This window comes from Chionomys nivalis, chromosome 4 (genome assembly GCF_950005125.1).
Source record: "Chionomys nivalis chromosome 4, mChiNiv1.1, whole genome shotgun sequence".
Taxonomy (NCBI): domain Eukaryota; kingdom Metazoa; phylum Chordata; class Mammalia; order Rodentia; family Cricetidae; genus Chionomys; species Chionomys nivalis.
The window spans coordinates 84,710,517-84,720,167 of record NC_080089.1 but is presented as its reverse complement, the minus strand read 5'-3'; the positions used below and the strand labels follow the sequence as shown (position 1 = coordinate 84,720,167).

The 9,651-nt window shown below is 45.9% G+C and overlaps 1 protein-coding gene across 5 annotated transcripts; it reads right to left on the bottom strand.

The window, feature by feature from the left end:
- Positions 1-6,434: 6,434 nt before the first annotated feature.
- Positions 6,435-9,521, bottom strand: Rwdd2a (RWD domain containing 2A). Of its 5 annotated transcripts, XM_057767967.1 has the most exons (4): positions 9,456-9,492; positions 8,982-9,216; positions 8,448-8,674; positions 6,435-7,288 (listed from the first exon to the last, which is right to left on the bottom strand). In XM_057767967.1, the coding sequence occupies exons 3-4, from the start codon at positions 8,646-8,648 to the stop codon at positions 6,611-6,613; spliced, it is 879 nt and encodes a 292-aa protein (XP_057623950.1). In that variant the 5' UTR covers positions 8,649-8,674; positions 8,982-9,216; positions 9,456-9,492; the 3' UTR covers positions 6,435-6,610. The 5 variants fall into 5 exon arrangements, with proteins under 5 accessions (XP_057623950.1, XP_057623948.1, XP_057623952.1 ...); XM_057767965.1 differs by lacking the exon at positions 8,982-9,216 and having other exon boundaries at positions 9,299-9,521; XM_057767969.1 differs by lacking the exon at positions 8,982-9,216 and having other exon boundaries at positions 6,435-7,231; positions 9,299-9,521.
- Positions 9,522-9,651: the final 130 nt, after the last annotated feature.

The following is a 9,651-nucleotide window of genomic DNA, read 5'->3' as shown; positions in this document are numbered from 1 at the left end:
ATGAATAACATTGTAAATAATTGTCATTTTTCTTAATATATTGCTAACGTTTACAGTGATATTTCTGGGTCAAATGAGAAGTTATTATTTTTTTTGTTTTTGTTTTTAATTTTTTGAGACACAATTTTTCCATGAAGCTCTTGCTGTTCTGGAACTAGCTTTGTAGACCAGACTGGCCTGGAACTCACAGAGATCCCCCTGCCTCTGCCTCCAGAGTGCTGGGATTAAAGGTGTGCACCACTACCACCTGATTTATTAAGCATTTTAAAAAAAGATTTATTTTTTATTTTGTATGTGTGTGTGAGCACGTGCACATGTGCTTTTGCTCTGGTTTTCCCTGGTGCCCACAGAGGCCAGAAGTTGGTGTCAGATCCCCTGGAGCTAGAGTCACAGGTAGTTGTGAGCTCCTCTCCCATGTGGGGCTGGGACATGAACCGGAGTCCTCTGGAAGAGCAGCAAGTGCACAATTGTAACCTCTGACCCATGTCTACAATTCCAAGGTATTATGAAGTTTTAAAATATTCTAATGACTGCTTATTCCCGTGTGGACTTCATTTAATATGTGTGTAAGCATGTGTGCTAGGTGCTGTGCGCGACCTCGTCCTGTCCTAGGGAGAGATGGTGAAGGGGGCATTAGACGGTTGCTCCTTACATGGCAAGCAGTGTGTAGCCGGTTGTTTTACTCTTAGTTCTTTGGGTGCCTACAACCCAGCTCCCAAATAAACCACATGGATGATGCTGCTTTCTTATGAATGCCAGGCCTTAGCTTGGCTTATTTTTTTTTCTTTTTTTTTGATTTTTGAGAGAGGGTTTCTCCATAGCTTTTTGGTTCCTGTCCTGGAACTAGCTCTTGTAGACCAGGCTGGCCTCAAACTCACAGAGATCCCCCTGCCTCTGCCTCCCGAGTGCTGGGATTAAAGGCATGCACCACCACCGCCCGGCTAGCTTGGCTTATTTCTTGCCAGCTTTTCTTATCTTAAATTATCCCATCTATCTTGCCTCTGGGCTTTTACCTTTCTCTATTTCTTTATGCCTTTATTTACTTCTTTCTCTGTGGCTTGCCGTATATCTGGGTGACTGGCCCTTAATGTCCTCTCCCTTTCTTTTCTTGTTCCTAGAACTCTTCTTCCCAGATTTCTCCTATTTATTCTCTCTGCCTGCCAGCCCTGCCTGTCCTTTCTCTTGCCTCACTGTTGGCCATCCAGCTCTTTTTTAGACCAATCAGGTGTTTTAGGCAGACAAAGTAACACAGCTTCAGAGTTAAATAGATACAATGCAAAGAATGATGCAGTCCATCTTTGCATCATTAAACCAACGTTCCACAGCATAAACAAATGTGATACATATTAATAATATTCTGTAACAGCAGTGCACCATCTCATCCGCGGTATCCTGGTGGGTTCCTCATGAGCTTGATAGTTTAGTCACTTGTCAAGCCCACAGATCTCAAAAACAACGGAGGCAGGATCTGAGTCCACGTTGGCCGTCTTCCTGCCCTCTCCTTCCACTAGTCTCCTGCAGTCTTCCAGCGCAGCGCTGTCAGAAGGGGATTCTCAAGTTTTCTAGTAGCGTGATTAAAAACATTGGAATTCATGTTAAAAACCAATATATCTAAAATATTATTTCAAAATATAATTAATATAAGCATTATTGAGGTGTTTTGTTGGGTTGATACCAAATGTTTCAAAGGCAGTATGACTTTACCCTGATCAGTCAGTCAGACCAGCCACGGGCTGGCCTTTTCCTCATGCACCTCCTGCCTGCTGTGTCAGCCGCCCAAGTGCTGGACTGCCAGTATGTCATCCCACCCAGCGTGAGACTGTGCTCTTCTCTGGGGTGCCGTAACGCAAAGCCATTTCACCCCAGAAACAGTCCTTACATTCGGGACGATCCTACATGACGAAGGCTACACTAAGGCAAGGCTCTCTCACTACAAAAGCATTCTGCTGGCTTACGTTTAATGCTCTCAGGGGAGAGCCGTTTCATTTTGTAGTGCTCCCGTTTTTATCTCGTGACTTCCAGAGTCACCAAAAGGACAAGAAGACATGGAGCATTAATGCAGGGGCTTCTCCCTGCACTGTGCTGGCTGTCACTCAGCCACATGGCTGCAATACAGAAGCATGCTGTCCTTTTTTGGTCCAGGGCTGCAAGAGGAAGCAGATAAGATGACAGTGTAGCATTGACTTTGCCATAAGTCAAGTTTTTATGTTTCTAAGGAAGTGAGTAAATGCATTCTAATATATGTGGGGAAAAAAGATTGCTTCAGTCATACCAAGATAAGCCCTGCTTCTGTGAGCAGTGCCTGAACTAACTAAAGCTGTTACCAATCCTGACCTAATGTAAATCCTACGTAAGTTTTACAGCTTCCCACCCGATTCTATAAGAAATGACATGAAGTACTCATGTTTAGAAGAAAAAATGCTCTGTCCTCTTTGAAAAAAAATGTTCAGTATACAATTACAAAGGAAAAATAATACAGAAAAAGCATAAAGGTATGATCCTTAATTAGAAGGGGAAACTTGGCATAGAATGACAGATCTGCCTTGTGTTATCACACAAGATTTTGAGAATAAATACTATAATAATGTGATTAAAGTTCAGGGGAAAGGTAACAATAGATTTTATCATAAACACAGGGTATAAAGAACTAAACGGCTCAAGCCAGACAAAATCCCAGGATGAATAAAGGCGGTGTCACTGAGGCCCACCCCTAGTGGGGGACCTGTTGACATCTGCTAGTTTCTGGGAGACGGAGAGACAGTCCTCTCTAATGGTGTGATCCCGGTAGGTGGACCACTCTCCAGTGCAGGCTCCACACCCAAGTTGTGTTTAGGCAGCACAGGTGAACTCAGTAGGTTTAGCGAGAGAGGAAAACAATCTGGATGGGTGGGTGGGGAGGCCGTGGGGAATCTGAAAGGAGTTGGGGGAGGAGAGTGAATGGGAAAGAAAGATTTTGTGTGAAATTCTTAGAAAAATAATGAAAGTATCATTTTAAAAGGACATAACTGAAGTCATTGGAGGCTTACATCAGTTAGTAGAAGAAAGATCAGTAACCTTAAAGGCTGGTCATCAGAAACTGTCCAGATGAGGGCTGGGGTGGTAACTGGATGGTAGAGTGCTAATCTAGCGGGCAAGGTCCTGGGTGCAGTCCCTGCCAAACAAACACAAAATCAATCAATCAATCAAATAAACAAACAAACCCCAAACCCCAGATGACTGTACATCAGTATTTTGCAGCCGTCATGGAGACATGTAGAATTAGTTCTCAGCACAAGCTGGCCCAGTGCAGGGAGAATCCTTTTGCCTGTAGGAATGTAAATATGTCTCCTTCATAATGAAGGACATATTGTATACTTCATTCCTCTTTCTAGAGAAGGGAACCCTTGGTGTTTGGTGGACTCTTTTGACAGAATTCGGCCAGGTAGCCCAGGCTGACCTCAAATGTGCATCCTTCTGACTCTGCCTTTGTCTTCCATATGCTGGGATTATAGACCGGTAGCTCAATAGTTGGCTATTTGATGGAGTTTAGAAAAATTTTTACACATTGCTTAAACCCCTTTATGGATTGATCCAAATGCCTCTAGCTTTGACTGGTCGTGGACAGAGAGGGGTCTCTTAGGTGATGACTTAATGCAGTGTTCTTCGACATGGGCCTTATGAAGGAAAACTAAATTGATTTAGTTTCTGTGACAAATCAGGATTCTGCATAAAACCCGGGTTTTGGAGTAAAATGATGGCCCTTCAGGATATAACTATTCTATAGAATTACAATAGGGCACTTGCAGTAAAAGCAGGAAAAAAAAAAACCTCCTTGAATTGGTACCCTAGGAGTCCCTTTGAGTTTTGATCTCTCACCTTAGTTACATGAGAACTCAATCTCACAGGTAACATGCTTGCCTTGGATGGCCTGTTAGCTAAGGTACCCCCTGCTACTCACCGAAGTGTCTTCAGCTTTTAGTGAAGATTCAATATATCAATAAATAACAAAAGTCAAATACACTCTTGAGAAAATGCCTAACTCGGTAAACTTCAAGGAGACCTTGATTGTTATGAACAAGTATTATTCCCAAATAGCCATTTAAAGATTTTAACTTAGAATATCATTAGCAGCTGAGGAGGTGTGGAGAAGCTGGGTATTTAGGGGGCCAGAGATGCTCCTGGTAGCAGGAACTCAGGAGCACTTCTCCCTGGGGCTGGGGCTGGCTGGTTCCAGTTACTTCTCTGAACCGTACAGAAGAAGGGACTGTTCCCAAAGCCATGTATGCATGAGCGAGGTTGGTGTGTGTTCCTGTTGCTCTGGGCACACACAACAGCCATGTGCTGTGGGTTTTGAATGAGATCTTATGTATGTACATATGTATGTATACATGCATGTGCAAGCAGACATTGTAATATAAAATCGGACCTCTAACAACTGTCTGTTGGTAACACCCTAAAGTCCTGTTCAGTGCTAATGCTAATACTGGCCATGTTAGAGCAGAATACTTAAAAAAATTCTTAGAAGTAGCTCTAGAGGCAGTCATGAGTTCATAGACTTGAATGTATTCTGCTCGTTGGATTATGTAATAATCTAGTTTTGTTCCATATTTTACTCCTTAAGTTGTTTGTTTTCCGGGAAGCCATTTTTGATAACTTAATTGTAGGAGAAGTCCTCTGTGGGTCAACCATATAACACGGTCTCATTTCTTTTTTTTTTTTTTTTGCTTTTTCGAGACAGGGTTTCTCTGTAGCTTTGCAGCCTGTCCTGGAACTAGCTCTTGTAGACCAGGCTGGTCTCGAACTCACAGAGATCCGCCTGCCTCTGCCTCCCAAGTGCTGGGATTAAAGGCGTGCGCCACATGGTCTCATTTCGAAGGACAAAGGGTTAATGGAGTTTAAAAGGGCCTAAGATTTGCGAATGTTGGTTTAATGATTGGTAGTTTAAAGAGATAGGTATGGTGTGTTTAGTTTTGGCAAACATGGAGAGATTGTTTGGAGATGTTAAGTCCTGTTTCTTCCTCCTCTATGTAGGTAAGGTGTGAGGCCCCAGCTTGGGTTCCATTGGCAGTGGGGGGAGCTAAGGTCTTTCCAGACAGGGCATCGCCAGAGCTTTCACGGACTGACTTGTGCCTTGAGAAGACTCCTAATGAGCTACACAATGGAGCCAGTTTTACAGCCTCATGGGCACAGGGGACTCTGAGGAGGCATGGAGTGCTCTCCTCAGCCCAAGGGCGTGCGCGTCCATTCTGGACAGACAGCAGGTATGAAGGTACTGGCTCCTCAGAGGCTTCTTCAGGTTCCTCAATGCATACAGCACTGGCAGCCGTGATGTCTCATGGGGAGTGGGGGCATTCCTCTGCATGTCACTAAATCCTGCCACTTTGGCCTCCTGAAGAGACCAAGTCATCAGCCTGAGACCCAGCAGGAGTGATGGTTCCCAGGAGGGGAGGTCCCCTGGCACACAGGAGATGTCTGGGAATTCTTGGGCTAGACACCTAGCAAAAAAATGATTGAGAAAAACTACTTTAGTGAGAGTCTTTACAATGTTTTATGTATATGTTTCTCTGCATGTATGTCTGTGTACCATGTGTGTGACTGGTATCCTCAGAGGCCAAAGGGGGCACCAGGTACCCTGGAACTGGAGTTACAGACAGTTGTGAGCCACCGTTTAGGTGTTAGGAATTGAACCTAAGTCCTCTGGAAGAGCAGCCGCTGCTCTTGATCACTGAACTTTCTTTCCAGCCCCTTATTAGGGTTTTTAAAAAATTATTCAACTCTAATTTTGAAAAGGGCTGGTGGAACTTTAGACTTACCACTGAAAATGTAGTTTGATTTTTCCCCAAAGGTGATGGTGTTCCCTCCTTAGTGATCCTCAGTTCTCTCTCCCTTTTGCTATGTTTAAATGCATACTGGCATACAGCACTAATGTGTTATTCTGTGTATGTGCCCGAGACCTTACGGTGATCTCAGCTGTTGCTGTTAGTATCTAGTTTTACTGAAACACTTCACGTAGGGTTTTTAAAGTAAGAAATGTACTAAAGAGGCACTCTTCTCAGTTTACCTGTGATTTAGATTTCATTCCCAGTGATGAGCTGGCGTATCATCTCTGTGCTGGTATTGTGAAACTATGTCTCAGATTTATGAATCTATATGTGCATCTGGCTTTTGACATTAACTGTGGGGCTTGGGTCTTCATTTATTTATTTGTGTGTGTGTATGGGTGTCTTTCCTGAATATGTCTGTGTACCACGTGTGAGCCCAGTGCCTCAGCAGGCCAGAAGATGGCATCAGATCCAGTGGAACTGGAGTTACAGATGGCAGTGGCCTCTTGAAGAGCAGCCAGTGCTCTTAACTTCTGAGCCACCTCTCTAGCCTGGCTTTGGACTTGTTGAGCCAAGTTTCTCTGGTTAAATAGACTGTTTTATTAATTTATAATGAAATGGTATTCAGGTGCAACTTTACACAGCAACCTGGAAACAACATCACAGTTACACTGATAGAATTTGCTTCATTATCAGTCAGAAAATTCTAGAGCAGGTTTTCACCCAGAATTATATAGAGCCATTGGCCCTTTTATTTTGGTCTTATTAACATAAACACTTAGCACAATTACAAGCGTTTTAATGGAGTCCTAGGACTCTGAACTTTTGCTTTCGATACCAAATAGTATCTGAAAAACATGCTCACTTTTGTGTTTCCTGAGAAACTCTAGGAACTGGCCCAGGTTCATGTGATAATCATTCCTCAGTCCATAGTCGCCATGGGCCTCAAGGAGTAACTCTTCAAAAGAATGGAAGAGGCGCAGGTCTTCACCGTTCCCCTCTGTTTCCACGCTCTCTGCATGCTTGCAGGAAATGTGCTTCCAATTGGGGTATCTGATTGTGTGCCAGAATTCCTCACAGTGATCCTTGAAGCCCTCCACACAGATTATGCCAGGCTTTCCCGTCATGCAAAATCCAGTCACATCTAACCTCTTGCCCACTTCCAGAATCTTCTTCCTGAGGTCCTGCTGATATATGTGGTGGCTGTAGATCCACATCCGGAGGAACGTGTTCTTGACCGGCTTTGCTTGTGCGGATGGCTCACCAGACAGCTTTCTGGTGAGGAAGTAGGATGCGCTGTTGTCCTGCAGCCACTGGATGGCTGCGCAGACACACAGCTCACCCGGATCAAAGGTCCCCAGATAAGCAGTGAGACCTTGGTTGAGAAGAAGCTGCTGTTGTCTGTCAAGGTCAGGTGACCGTCCAAACAGCTGCAAAGCCACGTAGGGGTAGCTGTGAGGCATGGTTACTTGCAAATCAATTGTCACCTTAAAATAAAAACCACACAGATTTCAATACCACAGAACTACACGAGCCAGCTTATCACGGCAATGGCACGGTTATGACAGGAAACAGTCACGGGGTTATCAAGTACCAGCTACAAGTTATGCGGTCATTTTTGTTATTTTTCAAATCATTGCTGAACTACACGTGCCAGGTGCCCTGTGCTGGAGAAGGAAGGAATAAAGTCAGACGTGATTTTTGCCTTAGACTAGAGCCCAGTGAAGGAGACACGTTAAACAATGACCACATATAGCGAGAATTTAATTTGAATTTGAGAAGCAGTATTTACCATGGGAAAAGTTCAAGGTTCCATTGAAGTGTGTAATGAATGATATAAAAATCAAGTCTGGGAAGCAGTAGCCGGCTCTGAAGCGTGAGTTGGTGAGAGCTAAAACATTAGTTCTCAAGTGTCCAGTCCACATGGTACCTATACCATATATGCTAATACTCCTGGGTTAAAGGGATCAGAAGAGGGGTGAGTTTATAGTTAACATTTAGATTTTGTATTTGTAGTTACTCTCTACTGTCAGTGCCATCAACACCATCCTAAACACTAACTTCTGAGAAGCCTCTTTGTAGCAGGCAGCATTTAGGTTTGTGAAAATCATGGGATCTGCAGAAGGCACATTCTAACAGTTAGGTTGGTAAGAAACTGAATGAGGAGACAGAATAACAATAAGAAGACTGCAGGATGTTTTCACCGAAAACAGTAGGCACGTTTGTTAAAAAAGTATGTGCACTTATGTAAAATTCAGGATTGTTACCTAAGAGAACTTAAGGAGCACCTCGAGTTTGGTACCTTTTCCTTCCTTCCAAACAAGTAATGGGATATGTATTTGGAACTGTCTCTTTGATTCTTGGATAGGAAGCTCATGCACTGGGTTTTTCAGTTAAAAAGTGGACACTTGGGGATGGAGATGGCGCAGCACTGGCTGCTCTTCTAGAGGGCTCAGGTTGGAGTCCAAATACCCACGTGATGTCTCACAAAACTTCTGTGACTCCAGTACCACTCTCCTTTGGCTTCCGAGGGTACTGCATGCACAAGTTTGCATGCTCAAGGCTAAACACCCATGCCATACACATTAAAAACACACTAAAATAATGGGCACCCAGAAACACATAGAAAAAAATAAAAGCACCCACCTTGGGCTCCTCAATCTGAAGCGTGATCACAAATTCGATGTTGTGTGGGAGCGCCTCCCTAGTGCCTTCCAGATACCTCTTTATGTTCGTTAGGGCGTTTACATCTTCCAGTTTTACTTCTCCTTGGTTAGGGAACATAGAAAACAGCATTTCCATCTCCAGCAGCTGAAGCTGAAGGCTTTCTTTTACCGACGCGGACATGTCTCCCAATCAACCTGCTTGGAAACCTGGAAAGGCCCAGAAACAGTGGGTTTGTTAATGACACCTGGTGTACGGAAAAATTTCCCAAGGTCCCCTTTCTAGGAGGCAATTCCTGTTTGCGGAGAGCTAGGGGCACGCACCCAGACACTTAAACTATTTAGATTTCTCTCCTGAGCCCCAAATCTAGTATGCACAACACATCTTGTTAAAATGCTCTGTCTCTTCCCCACCCTTGCCGGTCATTCTGGAGTCTGCGCTTTCAACAGGTGATTGGGTGATACGTTTCGCGGCAGGTGGTTGCAAACACCTGCGTACTCCAGGCCAGCCTCAAACCTCGGAAAAGCAGGGGCCGGCCCAGGAATCCCGCTCGGATCTCAGGCCTGCGCAGTGCTGGAGGCGGCGAGGAGAGCTGTTCGCCGAGCGGAGAGAGAGAAGGGGCTCCGGGTCGTCCCCGCCGCCCGCCGCCAAGCCCTCATCTGCAGACCCCTTGGAGGACAGCCCACCCGGACTGCAGTGGCGTGCAGCATTTCGCGCAGGTGCATAGGGCCTCTTCGGCCTAGCCACGGAGCTGGGGGAGGGGTGTCAGCCATTTAATAAATGACGTCTAGGGTCGAGGGGGTGAGGACCCACAGGGATGGCGATACCCTCACCTTTCAGGGGCTGGGCTGGGAGGTGACCTCGGTGGTCGGAGGGACAGCAGTGCTCCCCGCCCTCTGGGGACCCCTGCCCCCCGAGGCCTAGGCTGGAAGGCGCAGTTGCCCACCCCGGGTGCTAACCCTCGGCCCGCCTCGGCCACCGCGGCCTCACCCTTCCAGCTCACTCAAGAAAAGCAGCCCCTGAACCCGCTCCGAACCGCAGCCGCAGTTCCGCGGGCGCGAGCAGCGCGCGGAGGGCTGGGGGCGGGGCCTGGCGTATGGGGCGGGGCCAGGGTATCCAACCCGCCGCGATTGGCTGGGGCGGGAGCCCGGAGCAGGGGCGGGGACATTAGACCCTCCCCACCGCG

Coding starts and splice junctions, on each gene's coding strand:
- Rwdd2a (XM_057767965.1), bottom strand. CDS start 8,648: ATGTCCGCGTCGGTAAAAGAAAGCCTTCAGCTTCAGCTGCTGGAGATG. Junction 7,289..8,447: donor TTCAGATTGAGGAGCCCAAG/GTGGGTGCTTTT, acceptor TTTTATTTTAAG/GTGACAATTGATTTGCAAGT.